This window comes from Plecotus auritus (genome assembly GCF_963455305.1).
Source record: "Plecotus auritus genome assembly, chromosome: 5".
NCBI lineage: Eukaryota > Metazoa > Chordata > Mammalia > Chiroptera > Vespertilionidae > Plecotus > Plecotus auritus.
Genome location: NC_137776.1, coordinates 185,704,106 through 185,722,029, shown reverse-complemented (window position 1 = coordinate 185,722,029; position 17,924 = coordinate 185,704,106). Strand labels below are relative to the sequence as shown.

The 17,924-nt window shown below is 67.0% G+C and overlaps 1 protein-coding gene across 6 annotated transcripts in view; it reads right to left on the bottom strand.

Moving 5' to 3' along the window:
* EXD3 (exonuclease 3'-5' domain containing 3) overlaps positions 1–17,924 on the bottom strand; it is a 56,678-nt gene that overhangs the window by 35,512 nt on the left and 3,242 nt on the right. For all 6 annotated transcript variants that reach the window (XR_013960622.1, XR_013960623.1, XR_013960624.1 and 3 more), the window contains exons 3-8: positions 12,653–12,717; positions 12,244–12,447; positions 11,420–11,587; positions 6,881–6,934; positions 5,917–6,056; positions 1,561–1,661 (exon numbers count right to left, since the gene is read on the bottom strand). Coding sequence is in view for 2 of the 6 variants with exons in the window: in XM_080668677.1 (XP_080524803.1) it covers positions 1,561–1,661; positions 5,917–6,056; positions 6,881–6,934; positions 11,420–11,587; positions 12,244–12,447; positions 12,653–12,717 (732 nt within the window). In the remaining 4 variants the exon portion in view is untranslated. The remainder of the gene's footprint in view (positions 1–1,560; positions 1,662–5,916; positions 6,057–6,880; positions 6,935–11,419; positions 11,588–12,243; positions 12,448–12,652; positions 12,718–17,924) is intronic.

Here is a 17,924-nt window from a genome sequence, read left to right as displayed (position 1 = left end):
AACGAAGCAAGTCCTGCCGTTCCTGCCGCTGGAGGTCACGGGCCTGCGGGCCCTGCCCGGGGTGGAGGCTGAAACACCCAGTCTGACCCAGGACGGGCGGCGGCAGGGGAGGGGCTGGGGAAGGGATGGAAGACGTCAGAAGGTCCACGCTGCCAGTGAAGAGAGAAACGGCTTCCGGGGGGGAGCGCACAGCAGGGCAGCCGAGGTTCACAATGCCTGCACCCACAGACATTACACGCTCTCACCCAGGAAGGCCCTGCACCCACAGACGTTACACGCAGGAAGGCCCTGCACCCACAGACGTTACACGCAGGAAGGCCCTGCACCCACAGACGTTACACGCTCTCACCCAGGAAGGCCCTGCATCCACAGACGTTACACGCTCTCACCCAGGAAGGCCCTGCATCCACAGACGTTACACGCTCTCACCCAGGAAGGCCCTGCATCCACAGACGGTACACGCGCTCACGCAGGAAGGCCCTGCATCCACAGACGTTACACGCTCTCACCCAGGAAGGCCCTGCACCCATAGATGGTACACGCGCTCACGCAGGAAGGCCCTGCACCCACAGACGTTGCACGCAGGAAGGCCCTGCACCCATGCAGCTAAACGCACTGCGGGGCCATCTCACGTGCGCAGACACAGCGACTCGTCCTGTGCACGGCTGAGACCAGCGCGATGCTCTCGGTGAATCACATCTCAGAAAAACACTTTGGGGACCAAAGCCACAAGCTAGTCCTTTGGAAAAGCTGAAACTTCCAGTGAGACCGGTCAGGAGGCGTGGAGAGAGAGGAGAGGGGGCCGGACGGCGGAGGCAGCGGCCTGAGAGCCGGCGGCACAGTCGCGGCGGGACGCACACAGACACGCCCTCGGACACTCGCGGCCGAGGCGGAGCCGGGGGCACGTGTCCGGGAAAGGAACCGGCTCACGGCCGTTTCTACCCAACTTGAAGGAAGAAACAATTCCAAGCCCAGGCCCGGCGCCCAGGGGGGCTGCGTGAGCTCGGACACACGCCTCCCTCGGCACAGGACAGCTGGCCCGCGGCCCGGCTGCCCAGGAGCGCAAGGCTGGTTTAACGCGGAGAGCTCAGTCCGGGGCGCCCGCCATGTCCACAGACCGACCGTGGGCGGCCACGCCATCCTGAGAGGCAGAAGGTCCGTCATAGAATTCAACATCCATGCCTGACCAAGGCTCAGAACGCCGGGAGCTGAACCGAGTTTCCATAATCGAATAGATACGGTGAACACAAAACACCATCAGTAAGACCGCCTCTGTGACGGATGAAAGGCAAGAATGCCCCTGACCACAGTCATCACGTGGGGAGGAGGCAGGAGTGGGGGGACGGGCCCTGGGGGAGGGGCACGGTGCAGGCCCCACCTCCTAGGAGCCCCAGGTGGGCAGAGGGCCTCACAGACAACCCCCCCCCCCCCGCCTGGCCCCGGTGCTCCGTGACCAGGCCCGGGGGAGGGCTGCCGAGGGGAGCAGGCAGAGGCGGGAGGTGACGCTGGGGTCAGGCAGAGCCCCCCGGGCCCCTGAGCGCAGGTGGGAGCCTCGCTCACCCGGGTCCAGGCCGAAGCGCTTCTGCAGGCGCAGCACCCGCCGAGTCAGCACCCGGGGCCGCAGCTTCTCCAGCGTCAGGGGGGTCACCTGCGGGTACCGCCTGCAGGAGAGAGACACGGCTCCTGCCCAGCCCGCTTCCTGCTTCATGACCACCTGTAAGGCCCGGCCGGCGCGGCTCAGGGGTTGAGCATCGACCGATGAACCCGGAGGTCGGGGTTCCACTCCCAGTCAGGGCACGTGCCAGGTTGTGGGCTCCATCCCCAGCAGGAGGCAGCCGATGGACGATTCTTTCTCATCACTGATGTCTCTCCCTCTCCCTTCCTCTCCCTTCCTCTCTGAGATCAATAAAAATTATATGAAAACAATAGCCCTGTAAGATGTTCATCCCCATCAGTCACCCAGATGCACAGTCTTTTTTACAGAGAGGAAGGGAGAGGGATAGAGAGCTGGAAACATCGATGAGAGAGAAACATCGATCAGCTGCCTCCTGCACACCTCCCACTGGGGATGTGCCCGCAACCAAAGTACATGCCCTTGACCGGAATCGAACCCGGGACCCTTCAGTCCGCAGGCCGACGCTCTAGCCACTGAGCCACACCGGTTTCGGCCAGATGCACAGCCTTAAAGTCAGGTAGTTCTACAGGGCTCGCAGGAAAGGCAGCGCATCAGGGCTCCCACCTGCACAGCGCCGGCTGGAGCTCCGTCCCCCCCCGTCCCCCCCGTCCCCCCCCCCCCCCCCCGTCAGTCACACAGCTGCACTGGGACCTCCCGATCGCTCAGCTGTAGGTGTTCGCGTGCACGTCTCACCTGGAAGGCCCTCCCCCTCCTCCCCCCAAACACAGACCCTGCGATCTCCCAGGTCAGCCAGGCCCTGATTCACAGCATCACGACCCAGCCTCCCAGCGGAGCTGTCTCCTACCCAACGGTGGACACTGTCGGGGCATGTGGCTTCCTGGGGACCGAGCCCCGCCCCCCCCCCAGGCCATCAATACAGGAGAGGCCCCTGCTCCCAGCGCGGCTGCTCCCCAGGCCCCACAGAGATGTGTGGGGTCCCCCCTCCCGCCCCCCCATCCAGGCTGCAAATCCCAGAAGCTCCCCTCGATGGGGCTGGGCTGGGCCTGTTTCTGGAGATGGTGTGTGTCCGAGGCTGTCCTTCATCTCCGTGAGGGAGACGGGCCGAGGGGGGCTGGGCTGGAAGGACCCCCAGCGTGGGCGGTGTGGCTCCCAGAATGCCGTGGGCTCCTGCTCTTTCTGAGTCGGCCTGGCTGAGCTCCGTGGCGACGCCTCCTGCCCCGATCGCCCCCCGTCTTCCTGGGGTTCCCATCCCTTGGGTGTTGGGCCTTCTTGAAAGAATCTCTCTCTTTTTTTTTTTTTTTTTCATCTTTTCCCCCCGATTTCCGTGCGGGGTCTTGGAGGATCCCTTCAAGTGCATGCCCCCAGCGCTCTGAGCTCCGCCCTCGCCTGGCGCCGTCAGGGGTCCCAGGCCAGCCTGTCGGTTCCCACGAGGCCTGCGTCCCCACACCCCGGCTGTGCTCCCTGCCCGGGAGGCTTTTTAAAGAATAAATGTATTTTATGGGTTCCGGAGAGGAAGGGAGAGGAGAGACAGAACCACCAATGACAGAGAACCATGGATCGGCTGCCTCCGGCACGCCCCACCCTGGGGACCGAGCCCACATCCGGGCCTGTGCCCCGGCCGGGAATCGAACCCTGACCTCGTCAGAGCGTCACAGCGGTCTCACTGCCCTGAAGCCCCTGTGCCCCCCCTGGTCCCCCCGCCCCGGGTCACGTCGCTGTCCCGCGGCCGAGGCGGAGCTGGCGCCACACTGGGGAGCCCCGTCCGATTGGCTGCTCTGCTCAGTCACATGTGTGTGAGGTTCCTCCGTGGCCGGTGGCGCCTGTGGAGAAGGGGCCTGGCCATGGCCATGGCTGGGTGCGGGGGGGTGGGGTCAGTGCTGACTCACCCCGTCTGGATGGGCCCCGCTCACCCATCACCTGCTCCGAGGGCGTCTCGGTGGCTTCCAGGTGTTGGCGACTCTGAACCAAGCTCCCGTGAGCCCCACGTGGCGTGTTGTGTGGACGAAGCTGTCAGCTCCTTCGGATGAACCCCGAGGAGCGCCGTGCGGGGCGCACGGGAGGGTGTTTAGCTGCGTGAGACACCACCCAGCTGCCTTCAGAGCGTCTGCACCCCCAGCAGGCGAGGGCCCCGCCGCTCCGCGTCCTCCCAGCGTCCGGGGTCGTGGGCGTGGCCTTCCGTGGACGTGGGGGCCATCGTACTGCCGTTTCCATTTCAGCCCCTTGTGACGTAGGAGGGGACATCTCAGGTGCTCACTTCCACCTTTTCTGAAAACCCTCACCTGAGCATGTTTATTGATTTTATTTTTTGTTTGTTTACCGATTTTAGAGAGAGAGAGAAAGAGAGAAACATCGATCGGTTGCTCCCGTATGCACCCTCACCGGGGATCGAACCCACAACCCGGGCCTGTGCCCCGGTCGGGCTCCCGCTCCCGCTCCCTCTCTGGACCACGTCCCGCCGTCCGCTCGCTGCGGTCTGGCAGCGTTCCCGTGTCTGTCTGTCCCTGAGAGGCTGTCCGGCGGCTGTCCTTCCCCGACAGCCCCTCACGGTTCCTGGGCGTCTGTCGGCGGGAGCAGTCATTCCTCACCCCCGGGGAGACTGCACCGCGAGGCCGTCTGAGGCTGACGTGTCCCCCGCGGGCAGGTTTGAAACCACGTGTCTGATGTGTTAGCTGCACAGCGGTCGGCACACCGCGGCTGGCGAGCCACGTGCGGCTCTTTGGCCCCTGGAGTGTGGCTCTTCCACAAAATACCACGGCCTGGGCGAGTCTATGTTGAAGAGGTGGTGTTAGAAGTTTAAGTTTAAAAAATGTGGCTCTCCAAAGAAATGTCCGTCGTTGTCCTGGTGACAGTTGGCTCTGTGGACTGATGAGTGTGCCGGCCACACTAACAGTTAGCAGGTACAGGACTACTCAAACCTCCTCTTTCCCCAGGGCGGGTTTGGGCAGATTTTTCAAGACTTGGGTCTCTTCCATGTACACCAGGCGTCCTCAAACTACGGCCCGCGGGCCACAGGCGGCCCGCCGAGGACATGGATCCGGCCCGCCGGGTGCCGCTGCCTGTCCTGCTCAGCAGCCGACGCGTCCCGGGCCCGCAGTGCGCATAGGAATTTGTTCATAGTTTTTTTTTTAAACTATAGTCCGGCCCTCCCACGGTCTGAGGGACAGGGAACTGGCCCCCTGTTTGAAAAGTCTGAGGACCCCTGATACACTGTCGTGTGTGGGCTGCGCGGTGACCAGCCTCCCCTGTGGCCGCCGAATGTCGCCTCGGCCCTGAGGAGGGTCGCTGGCACTTTCTCCTCCGGCACCTCCCGCGGGCTGCGCTGGCATCGTCCTCGGCCTCGGAGGGGGCTCCACCGGGCAGGGCCAGCCCAGGAGCCCCTCCCGCCCCTCCTGCCCCTCCCGACTCCGCTCACTGGAGACCCAGCAGCTAGGCGGCTCGGGAACGGCCCCGAGAGGCCCGACCTGGGCTCGGCTGCGGCCAGTCCCCCCACCTCCCCACCCCCCCCCGCCGTGACGGACTGCACTGGGCTCCTCGGGGAGAACGGTCCTCAGAGACCGAGGTCTGGGCGGGCACCCTGGGCGACGTCATCGTTCCAGGCCCTGCACAGCCCAGAACTAGAAACGTTAAGTGACGGAGTTTAAACCAGCGTCTGCGGTCACTCTAACTCTCACCCCGCCCCCCAGGGGGGGCCCAGCTGTGACGTCACACCGGTGGGCAGGCAGCGGGCAGGCGGCTGGGCCCGTTAGGGAAGAGGACACAACCAGCAAGGGAAGGGGCCTGGTCATGGCTGCGGAGGGGCGGGGGGGCGGGTAGGAGGGGGGTCCAGGCTCCCAGGGCCGAGCCCAGCCTGCCCCTCAAGGGAGACACCGGGGGCTGCGGGGGGGGGTGGCGGCCAGGGGCCTCCCAGTCTGCGTCACCCTCGGGCCACCCGGTGCATCCCTGTGCCCCACGCTCGGGTGACACCCTCGTCTCTCACACACGTACGTGCACACGCATGCACACACACGGCCCCACGTGTGCCGCCTTCCGTGTGCGGGGATGGAGCGCAGCAGGCCCCGCGGAGAGCCACTGGAGAAGGGACGGAGCCGCCGGGCGGACCAGCTCTGACTCGGGCTGGAGGCCTCGGGCGTCAGCTCTCACCCACTTCCTGCCTCCCAGCCTCCGGCCCGGCCTCGCCCCCGGACCCGGCTGCAGATCCCTGGTGCCAGCCCGTGGCCCTGTGCGCGGCTTTCCCAGCGCCCGCCGCCCGCGCCCCCGCCCTGGGCCCTGCCGGGACTCACCTGGCGACGACGCCGATGTCGAAGCCGGGCCGGCACCAGGAGTCCATGAGGGCCAGGAGCCTCCGCTGCAGGCCCGGGCAGCCATCCACGTAGCGCTCCACGAGGCCCAGCTGGTCCTGGAGCAGCAGCGGGGCGCTCATCTGCGGGCGGCGGGAGGGCACGCCTCAGGCTGCGCCCCGGCCTGCCGAGGCCCAAGCTCCTCCTCGGGGGCAGGGAGCAGCCAGAGCGTCAGAACCCAGGGGCCCGGGCCCAGCTGCGGACCTGCCCGGGAGCACACCCCAGCGCACACACGTGCACGAACCACAGCTCATGCGTGATCACACGTGTGCCCGCACACACTCCTATGCGCACACACACGGGCCCCCCGCTCTGGGCCTGGTCCCTGCGGCTGTGGCCTTGCATCTCCGTGGCAAAGGGCGCGGGGTCCTCGTCTTCACGGGGGTCCCAGCGGCAATGGTGCTGTGGCCCGGCTGCGCGGGAGGGCGTGCCGGCACCCGGCCTGCCGCAGGCCACAGACCCCAAGCTGCCGGGTTCCGCAGGTGCCCCTGAGGGAGCCCCTGGCTGGGTACTGGATCACTCCCCTGCCAGAACCAGGCCTCACCCGAGCCCCTCGGTCCCGTCAGCCCCCCCACGCACCCTCAGAGGTCGAGCTGCCCAGAGCCCAGGCGGGATGGAGGCCCCCACCCCCGGGAGCCTCTGTGGCCACCGCAGGGCAGAGGAGCCTGGCGCGGGGGCTCCTGGGCTGGCCACGCTCTGGGCATCTGACACCAGAGCCCGCTGACCGCTCGGGGGCACATGCGGCCCCTCCCCGCCCTCCTCGAGGTCCCCTTCACACACGACCCCTGTCCTCCGGCACCGGCCCGCCCGGTGGGAGCCGAGCCCCGGCCCGGCGTGGGCACCGCCCGTCGTAGGCCTGGGCTGCGTCCAAGTTGGAACCTGGCATTTGCATGAGAAAGACACTCACCATTTCCACGTCCAGTTCTGGCTGCAGATGCAGCTTCGTGCCCAGCATGACAGCCTGGCGAACACAAAGGAGCCGTCACACTGGGCTGGGGGACAGGCGGCCCTGCTGGGGCGGCCACCCCTCTGCACGGACGCCGGTCACAGCCCAGGCCCTGTGGGCGCAGCGACGGACGGCCTGCTCCGGTCCAGCCGCGTGGCCCCCAGGCATCGGGCCTGGCCCCTGCTCTGCACAGGGGAAGGGGGTGGGGGGACAACCCTGTGCCGTCCCTGGATAGGGTCTCCACTGGGGGCTGGACCCAGGTGGCCCTGACCAGGGCTTGCTCCTGAGTGGGTAGAGGATGGGGTGGGGGGCGGGCAGGCAAGAGGCAGAAGCCCTCATCACGTGCCCTGGAGCCCAGAGCCGCCCCGGGACCTGCAAAGGACTGGCAGCTTTGGGGGGGCAGCTGTCCCTCAGAGCGGGGGAAGGGGCGCGCACTGGAGCCGGACCCTGACCCCAGGCCCTGGGCAGAGAACACGCAGGGTCCTGAGAGCCCGCACGTAGCTCAGGCTGTACTATTAATATTTTCCATACATCACGCTCCCATTATGCGCAAAAATAACCACAGGCAGCCCCCGCCCGCAGGCTCACAGAAAGGACCGAAATAGCAGCTGGGAAAGGCTCCCCAGGCCTCTGGCCGGATCTCGGGGCGGGGCCTCTCCCAGTGCACACTGACCCCTGCCCACGGCCTGGCCAGGCTCCAGAGCTGGGTCTCCACCAGTCCCCTGGGGCCCAGGGCCAGGAAAGGGGGCACAAGGTGACTGGGTGGGCATAAGGCCAAAGGAGGGGTCGCAGGGCCAGGGGAGGGGGGATAGGGTCAGGGGAGGGGGGATAGGGCTAGGGGAGGGGGGATAGGGCTAGGGGAGGGGGTATAGGGCCAGGGGAGGGGGTATAGGGCCAGGGGAGGGGGTATAGGGCCAGGGGAGGGGGGATAGGGCCAAAGGAGGGGGTATAGGGCTAGGGGAGGGGGTATAGGGCCAGGGGAGGGGGGATAGGGCTAGGGGAGGGGGGATAGGGCCAGGGGAGGGGGTATAGGGCTAGGGGAGGGGGGATAGGGCTAGGGGAGGGGGGATAGGGCTAGGGGAGGGGGGATAGGGCCAGGGGAGGGGGGATAGGGCTAGGGGAGGGGGGATAGGGCCAGGGGAGGGGGATAGGGCTAGGGGAGGGGGGATAGGGCCAGGGGAGGGGGTGCAGGGCCAGGGGAGGGGGTGCAGGGCCAAAGGAGGGGTCGCAGGGCCAGGGGAGGGGGTACAGGGCCAGGGGAGGGGGTGCAGGGCCAGGGGAGGGGTTATCAGCACTCAAGTCAGGTGGGTCCAGCTCCTCTGAGGACGAGACCATCTCCCTCAGGCCCCACCCTCCATGGGCCCCCACCCATCCAAGACCCCCTCTGAGTCCTGGAGTGAGCCTCAGGCCTAGTGGGAGTGGCCTGGGCCGCAGGTGGTCAGGGAAGGGCCACATGCAGGCCAGGCACTGCCCCTCCCTGTTCTCCAGCCCCCGGGTTCCCCCCTCTGCCTGCCAGGACTCCCTTCCCCCAAGAAGCCAGTGGTGTCCGGGGGGCTGCTGTGCCGACCCCCACCTGCCCACTGCCTGCGGCGGGGCCTCCGCCCGGGGTGGGTCCGGTGTGGAGGGCGCTCAGAGCTCAGGCCTCTCCTGGGAGGGGCCTGCTCTACCTGCTGGCCGCACAGGACTCCATCTGAGGGGCTTTCCCTGCTCGCCCCCCGGTTTCCCCGGAGCAGCCGGCTTCCTGCCCCGGCGCGGCCAGAGCGCTCCGTGCACCCAGGGTGCCCTCTGCGGCCTGCTCTGTGGCTGGAGGTTGGGCTGGGGGAGGGCACAGGTCCAGGGGGAGGCTGCCTGGTCTCACCCAGCCACGGGAGGGCGCCCCCACTCCATCTGGGTCGACCACAGTGACCTGGGGGGACCGCTGGCAGCAGAACCGCCTCCTCCAGGAAGGCCCCCTAGCCTGGCCCCATCTTGGGCTTGGGCGGGGGGTTGCCCGTGGTTCTGCCACCTGGCTGGGCTTACAGTCGATCTCTGGTCACTTCTGTCTGAGCTCCAGCTGAGGTACTACCCAGACTGCCCAGCGCCTGGTCACGTGGGAGTCCCAGCAGGTGTGGGAAGATCGCCTGCCGGCCAGGTGTCTGCAACCGGCCTCAGACCCGGGTCCAGAGGCGGCACGCAGGTGGGGAGGGCCTGGCCCCTGATGGGCCTTTCTGACCTCTGCCCAGAGGGCGAGCCGGAGCGGAGGCCCCGCTGCCTGGCTGTCAGGGCGGGAGGTGGGAACCTCAGCAGACAAGCCCAGAGCTGCTGCTTTTGGGGGAAAACAACCCGGGGAACCCAGAGGGCCAGGTGGCCACGGTGGGAGGGGTCCCAGCACCCGGGCTGCCCGGGGCAGTGGCCGGGGACCCAGGACGCCGCCTCCCGCCTCCGAGGCTCGGCTGGGCCTGGAGCCAAGGCCCCCCCTTTTTAAGCAAAGCTATCTTTTTACCTTGATAAGCTGTTTAAAAAATGTAAATAAAATAACTCCGCAGACAAAAGCGGCATTCATCCGGCCCGGGAGCCGGCCGCCGCCGGGACATGAAATACCGCGTCGCATTGAGTGGGGTGCCCGCTGCTCCGCCGGCTGAATGCGCCTCGGCGCGGGCACTGGAGCGTACACCGCCCGCCGGGCGGCCGGGGACAATGGCCGCTCTGCGCGGAGGGGCCCGTGGGGGACAAGGGCCCCCTTTGTGTGGGCTCTGCCTCGGAGCAAGGAGGCGCAGTCAGCGCCAGACACTCTGAAAGGCCCGAGTGTAACAGGAGACGCGGACACGGCCTGCCTCCTGCGTCCTGCATTCTCCGCGGGCGCGGCCGCCCATTCAGCCGAGAACGGCTCGAGCCCCACGAGCAGGAGCCGGCCCGCATTGTCCCCGCGGCCATCCGGGTGTCCGGGCGGGAGCGGGCGGCAGGGGCTGGCCGCCGTGAGCCCACGCTGCCCGCACGGGGCACGCACCGCCCGGCCCCCAGCGCCTACTTTCCCAGGAGCCTCCTCACGCAGGGGCAGGGGCAGGGGCAGGGGCCGGTCTCGGTGCCCGCCCAGCCCCGGCTGCCACGGGTGTGGGGTCAGCGCCCTGAGCCCTGTCCCTGGCCAGGCTGTCTCTGGGCCCAGGGGGCCGTGGGTGTGGAAAGCAGGACTGTCTCTGATCACCGGACGCTAGACTCCTCCCTCCACGGGAGCCCCCCAGCCCGGCCCTACCCCGCACCTGCACCAGGGACACCCTGCTCGCAGCCCCACCCCCACGCTCCACGCTGTGGCTGTCGCCGGGGGGGGGGGGGGGCCCTGCACCCGTAGCACAGCTCAGCCCCCGCCCAGGCCCCTCCCCCGCGTGCTGCGAGCACACCCCTCCCCATTGCCCCACTCGGACCGAGTCCCCAGGAGCGGCTGGCCAGGCTCCCCTCCCCTCAGTCTCCAGGCCGCTCACAGGGCAGCCCCAGCGAGCCCCCACGCCTTCCCCCCAGCAGGGGGCACCACAGGCACAGCTCACACTGGGCAGCTTCACCCACACGGCCGGTGATCGGTGCCCCAGGTGCCAGCCCTGTGCCCTCCACTGAACCTCCGTCCAAAGCAGGAGCGAGATGCTGGGGGCTGGCCCCGGGGCCGCTGGTGCCGGTGGGAGGCGGGTCCTGCCTGAGCCGGTGACGGCCGGGAGCCCCCAGGACCTCGGGGAGCCAGTCCCTCATATCACCACCACCGGCCTGACCAGCAAACACGCAGGGGGACGCCCCCACAGCCTGGCCCTCAGCTCCAGGCAGGGCGCTGGCAGGTCCCGGGAGCGGCAGACGCAGCGCCCAGGGCTCTGGCGATACAGATGCCGGACGTGCGCTGTCACTGATCAGACCAGGGGTCTCCCAGCCTGGCCTGGCGTGGCCGTGGCTGCAGGGCCCGCAGGGACCCACGGGAGGGCCCGTCTTCAAGGAGCAGCCGGTGGGCCAGGCGGGGACAGTGACAGAAGCCCAGTGGCCGCGGGGCAGGAGGAGAGAGAAGGGGACAGCAGGCTGACCCAGGCGCAGGGGTGGCACGTGGGGGCAGAGGGGCCATCACTCGCTTCTCCCAGGGCCCTGCCCCTCTGGCCCGAGAGGGTGTCCGGGATGTGACCAGGAGGCTGGGGCAGCGGCCCAGGCAAGGGGCTTTGGCGCACGACTTTCGGGCCAGAGCCGGGGTGTCCCCGTGCCGCCCGCAGAGTGGGAGGGCCCAGGCACCTCAGGAGGAAGGACCCGGCACAGCGAGGCTCCTGGGGCCCGACAGCAGCGTGGCCCTGAGCTGGGTCCCGGGTGGCTGGTCCCCGAGCCCCGGCACCCCCAGGTGGAGAGGCAGTGAGATGCTTCCGGGTGGACCTGTGAGCCCAGCCCACTCTCGTTCCCCCCACAGACCCCACAAGCACACAGAGCCGCAGCCGAGAATCGGGAGTGACCCCGAGGCCGCCCCTGCCACGGGGCGGGGCCGGACCACGCGGAGGTCACTCTCACCTCCTTGAACTTGCCCTCCTGGTGCAGCTGGTGGACGTGGGCCAGCAGGGACCCCCGGTCTGCGTCCTGCAGCTGGAAGATGCTGACCAGCGGCTCCACGAGACTCCAGGGGCTCTCAGCCAGGAGCCTGGCCGCTCGGGCCTGCAGTGGCCCCAGTCCCGGGCCGCCCTGGAACCCGAGACCTGGCCTCAGCTGGTGGCCACCTGGCCCGGGGCTTGGTGCGGGGCAGGCGAGGCCCGGAGGTGGGGACACCGTGGAGGGAGATGTCAGGGGCTGAGGGTCAAGCCCACAGGCCGAGGTGCGATGGCTGGTCCTCAGGCCGCGTCCCCAGCCCCCACCACCCAGCAACCCCAGCGGCTGCAGAGGCCCGTCAGCTGGGCAAGCAGGTGGGAGAAGCCTTCTGTGGAACATGGCCAATGGGGCCCTGGGGGAGGGGGCTTACCTGGGAGGACCCTGGGGGAGGGGGCTTACCTGGGCGGGTCCCAGGGGAGGGGGCTTACCTGGGCGGATCCCAGGGGAGGGGGCTTACCTGGGCGGGCCCCGGGGGAGGGGGCTTACATGGGAGGGCCCCGGGGGGAGGAGGCTTACCTGGGCGGGCCCGGGGGGATGGGGGCTTACCTGGGCGGGCCTCGGGGGAGGGGGGCTTACCTGGGCGGGCCTCGGGGGAGGGGGGCTTACCTGGGCGGGCCCCGGGGGAGGGGGCTTACCTGGGCGGGCCCCGGGGGGAGGAGGCTTACCTGGGCGGGCCCGGGGGAGGGGGCTTACCTGGGAGGACCCTGGGGGAGGGGGCTTGCCTGGGAGGGCCCAGGGGGATGGGGGCTTACCTGGGCGGGCCCCGGGGCAGGAGGGCTTGCCTGGGAGGGCCCCGGGGGAGGCTGCGTCTGCAGCCAGCTCTCCAGCTCCCTCGTGAGCCAGGCCTCCAGGGAGGGGCCCCTCCGCCACAAGGCCCTGCGGCCCTCCAGCAGGTCCAGGAGGGCAGCGCGTGGGTCGTCCAGGGCAGCGAAGCCGCGCCAGGCCTCCTCCTTGAACTGTGGAGATGCCTCAGTCACGCGTGCTCGCGCCTGCCCTGCCCGAGCTCAGGGGCACAGCGGCCGGCCGGTCGGGAGGCAGGAGGGGCTCGGGCAGCCCCAGTGGTGGCAGCTGGTGCCCCGGCCTTCGTGCTCTGGGCCGCAGACCTGTGTCCCGCGGAGGCCCTCGGAGGCCCGCGCCCGGGCGCCCGCACCCACAGCTCACCTGCTGCGGCTGCCGCGCCGACCACAGCGCCTGCAGGGTGGGCAGGAACCCAAGCATGTCCTGGCCTGGGGACAAGACAGGGCCACGGAGGGCTGTGGGTGGGTGAGGCTCACCTGACACCACCCAGGGCCCAGGCCTCCCTGCCCCTCGGGCCAGAGCGCCCCTTGTCCCTTCCCCAGGCCTGTGAGCCCAGTTGGCATTGCGGCCACGGGGAGCTGCAGGTCGCGGAGCAGCCATGTGAGCTGGGGGGCGGTGGGGGAGGGGCAGGCACGTCCAGCGGGGTCTGCACCCCCGCCTCCGCGTCATGTCACAGCCCACCCCACCCGCTGCCCCCCCTCCGATGCCCGGGCTCCCCAAAGCCTCCCCCCACCACGGCCAAGGGCCCCAGGCCCCACCACAGTCCTTCTGCTTGTCCAGCCCGACCCTGCAGGACGGCCTGAGACCGCAGAGCGGCCCACGCTTAGCCCAGTGCTGGCCGCCAAGCCCAGGAGGTCAGGGCCCCCCTCACCCTGGAGAAGGGCAGGGCCTCAGACCGGCCCAAGGGCAGCACCAGGAGGCCAGCTGGTCTGGAAAGGCCGTTGCCACCTGTGAGCCAGGGGCCCGGGCACCAGCTCTGCGTCACCCACAGCCACCAGCACTCCCGGCTGCTTCAGGGGGCCACCCCAGGTCCCCACCCCAGGCTCTCCACGTGTGCCTCACCAGCCTCTTCTCCACCCCATCCCCACCCCCACCCCTGCCCTCCACAGACCCCAGGCAGCACAGACCCTGCCCCCACCCCCCGCCCGCCCGCCAGGCCCCTCCTCCCTGAGCAGGTGCCAAAGGATTGCTGCACACAGACCCCGGGGGAAATGCCAGAGAAAACCCCCGTTCTGTTCCACAACCACCCGGCCACGGGCTCAGCTGGGAGGACAGGAGGGCTGGCAGCAGGCAGGGCTGGGCTCCTGGCCCGTGTGGCTCAGTGGATAGAGCGTCGGCCTGAGGACCGAAGGGTCCCGGGCTGGATTCCAGTCAAGGGCACGTACCTCGGTTGCAGGCTCGATCCCCCATGTGGGACGTGCAAGAGGCAGCCAACCAATGATTCTGTATTCTGTCTCATCATTGATGTTTTCTCTCTCTCATCCCCTCCCTTCCTCTCTGAAATCAATAAAAATATATGAAAGTAAAAATCAACGGAGGATTAAAAAACAAGAGCGACGTGGAGGAAGCTTACACGCCTGTGACTGAGCGACGCTAGACTGACGGGCTCCACAGGGCGTGGCACCAGCTACCTCCGGTTCTGGGAAAGGCCGTGGGGCGGCGACCACCCGGGGGTGGGGCGGGATGAGCTGCAGGCGCACAGGGACCGCAGGGCAGGGAACGGCTCTGACACTGGGGGTGGACACAGGACCTCACACGTGACACTGGGAAGTGGACACAGGACCTCACATGTGACACTGGGAAGTGGACACAGGACATCACATGTGACACTGGGGGGTGGACACAGGACCTTACATGTGACACTGGGAAGTGGACACAGGACCTCACATGTGACACTGGGAAGTGGACACAGGACATCACATGTGACACTGGGAAGTGGACACAGGACATCACATGTGACACTGGGAAGTGGACACAGGATATCACATGTGACACTGGGGGGTGGACACAGGACCTCACATGTGACACTGGGAAGTGGACACAGGACCTCACACGTGACACTGGGAAGTGGACACAGGACATCACATGTGACACTGGGGGGTGGACACAGGACCTCACACGTGACACTGGGAAGTGGACACAGGACCTCACATGTGACACTGGGAAGTGGACACAGGACCTCACACGTGACACTGGGAAGTGGACACAGGACATCACATGTGACACTGGGAAGTGGACACAGGACCTCACACGTGACACTGGGAAGTGGACACAGGACCTCACATGTGACACTGGGAAGTGGACACAGGACCTCACACGTGACACTGGGAAGTGGACACAGGACCTCACATGTGACACTGGGAAGTGGACACAGGACATCACACGTGACACTGAGAAGTGGACACAGGACATCACACGTGACACTGAGATGTGGACACAGGACCTCACACGTGACACTGAGAAGTGGACACAGGACATCACATGTTGAACCAAACCCACAGGACACACCGCACCCAGTGACCCTGCCGGCAGCGGTGGGCTCGGGCGCCGAGGACGTGTCCGCCATGATGACCACGCGGGGGGGGGGGGGGTCTGTGGGAGGAGCAGGGCGGCGGTGGGGGGGGCGCCGCAGGAGGCCTGTCCATGACCAAGCTCCTGGCTCCAACCCCCTCCCTCCTAGAACACCCCTCGACGGCCTGGCTCCCCGAGTCTGTGCCCACCGCACTGCCCTTCCTCCCGAATGAACCCTTTTCGGTGATAAACACTGAGCCCTCACCATGTCTCAGGCGACAACAGGTTCCCGGATTGTAACAAACATACCCCTGGAGGGTGCTGAGGATGGGGGGCCGTCTAGGCGGGGAGAGGGGTCCGTGGGAAATCTCCGTACTTGTGCCTTTTGCTGGGGCTCTGGAACTGCTCCCCCAAAACGTGTTTAAAAATGAAAGCCAAAGCACCATTCCTCGCTGACAAGTGCCGAATTCGCAGAAGCCACAGGGCCCGAGGACGCGCGATGGGGTGACTCCGCGGGCCGGACACGGGCCCACCCAGGCCAGCGCACAACGCGCTGCTTCCCGGGAAGGGGCCGCACAGCAGCAGAAGCGGCAGCGGCAGCGGCAGCAAAGCTCCCACAGCCCCGGGGCCGGGGGGCGGGGGGGGGGGGGGTGCTCACGGACAAGTCCGCGCAAAACCGGAACCGGACAGGAACAAGCCCAATCCAGCAGGACTTGGTCTACAATCAGCGACGTAGCGCTGTCGTCCTCCCACGTTAACCGCAGAGGCACGCTGTTCCAGTCAAACAGCAGCGTGTGTGTGAGTATGCGTGCATGTGTGTATGAGTATGTACACATGTATGTGCATGTGAGTGTGCGCATGTGTGTACATGTATGTGGATGTGCATGTGTGAGTGTGCATGTGCGTATGCATGTGTATGAGCATGTGTGTATATGAGGGTGCATGTATGTGTGGGTGTGCATGTATACGTGTGAGTGTGCATGTGTGTATGAGTATGTGTGTGCATGTATGTGAGTGCGCATGCAAGTGTGCATGTGTATGCATGTGTGTATATGAGGGTGCATGTATATGTGTGGGTGTGCATGTATGTGTACACGTGTGTGTGCACACGTGTGTGCATGTATGTGTGTGGGTGTGCGTGCATGTGTGGGGGTTCATGGACAATCACACACACCACACACACGTCACCCCAGTGCTGTCCCTGCAGGTCCCTGGCCCAGCCCCAACACCGACACTGCACGTGGGGGGTGGCGGTTACTCTCTGTCCACCAGGACGCTGACAGCTCCGAGGTGGTGACCACATTGGCTGATGGAGGTACCAGGGCCAGGCACTCACACACACACACACTCACACACTCACACACACACATACACTCACACACACACACACACACACACACCACACACACACACCACACACACACACTCACACACACACACACACACACTCACACACACTCACACACACACTCAAACACATACACTCACACACTCACACACACACTCAAACACACACACACACACACACTCAAACACATACACTCACACACACACTCAAACACACACACACACACACACTCACACACACTCACACACACACACTCACACACACACACCACTCACACACACACTCACACACACACTCACACACACATACACTCACACACACATACACTCACACACACACTCACACACACACACACACACTCACACACACACTCACACACACACACTCACACACACACACACTCACACACACACACACACAGCCACCAGCTGCTGTGGTTGTGGGGAGACCAGGGAAGCCCAAGGTGGAGCCGGAGGGGACCGGGGCAGGTGCGGGTGGGTGTGAGCAGGCATGGACTTGGTCAGGCGTGGCAGAGCTACGGTGTGGTGTGAGCAGGCATGGACTTGGTCAGGCGTGGCAGAGCTATGGTGTGGTACGGGCAGGTGTGGGAGTGGGGGGTGGCGGGGGTCCCCGGCTGACACAGGTCTCAAACCGTCGCGGGCTTTCTGGACGGCACAGAGGCAGGCCGGAGCGATGCCCTGAAGGAATCGCTAAGCGAGCGCAGGGTCACTCCGCAGGGAGGAGCAGGGCGTGCACCGGAGGCCGGGGGTGGGGGCCTGACCCCGAGGGGCCTGCTGTCCACTGGGGGGGACACAGCCACACCCACACCCCAGGCCAGGCCCGGGCTCACAGCTCATGTCCTGGCCCTGTGGCGGCAGGGCTGGGCTGGGACAGATGGCCTCTGGCCTGTGCCCGACCCCCATCCTGCCCCAGACGCATGTGGGCGGGGAGGGGTGGGCAGCTGTATGGGAGGACAGTGAAGAGAAAATCAAGCTGAAGACTCACTGGCTGTGCCTGGTGTGTGGGGACCTCTCGGGCCACGCCCAACAGTACCCCCCCCACACACAGGAGGGGCAGGCAGCAGGGCCGGGCCGAGGGACCTGCCCGCCATCCTCCAGCGCCCCCAGAGCTCGACAGCTGGGGGGCTGCCTGCAGGGTCTCAGACCCCACGGGGATGGGGCAGGGCAGACCCACTTCCCTGCGAGACACACATTCTAGAAAAATCCAGCTGCCAAGTTACCATCTATAAAGACTGGTTACTTCATCGCAAAGCCGGGCTGAGAAAGGGGACACACGAAATGGGTGGAGCGGGGGCAGGGGGTCCCGGGGGGGCTGGACCGAGAGCTGGTTGGCAGACACCCGGCCTCCGGCAGCGGGCGGCCTCCACGGAGCCACCCCAGCCCCGCCGTGCCCCACAGAGCAGCCGGGGCAGGCGCACCCCACGGGCAGGAGGCTGCTCTCGGCTCAGGCTCCTACCACTGCCTGGCGCGCCATCGGCCCAGCGGGACCCAGTCCCGACGCTGAGCCAGGCTGCCCAGACCACAGGCCGTGTCTGCCGGCGGCCTGACACCCCGGGGGCACCGGACACCTGTGTTCTCCGCAGTGGCTATCAGCCCAGGACTGGCCATCCGACCCTCCCCAGTGGCGCCGAGGGGCCCAGCCCGGCCGTCCACCGGAGAAAGGGCCGAGGTGTGAGCTCCGTGAGTCTCCCGCCCCCATTCCCTCCCGGGGCTGTTTCTGAGAGGCCGCCGGCGTTCCCCTCTCCGCAGGCCCACC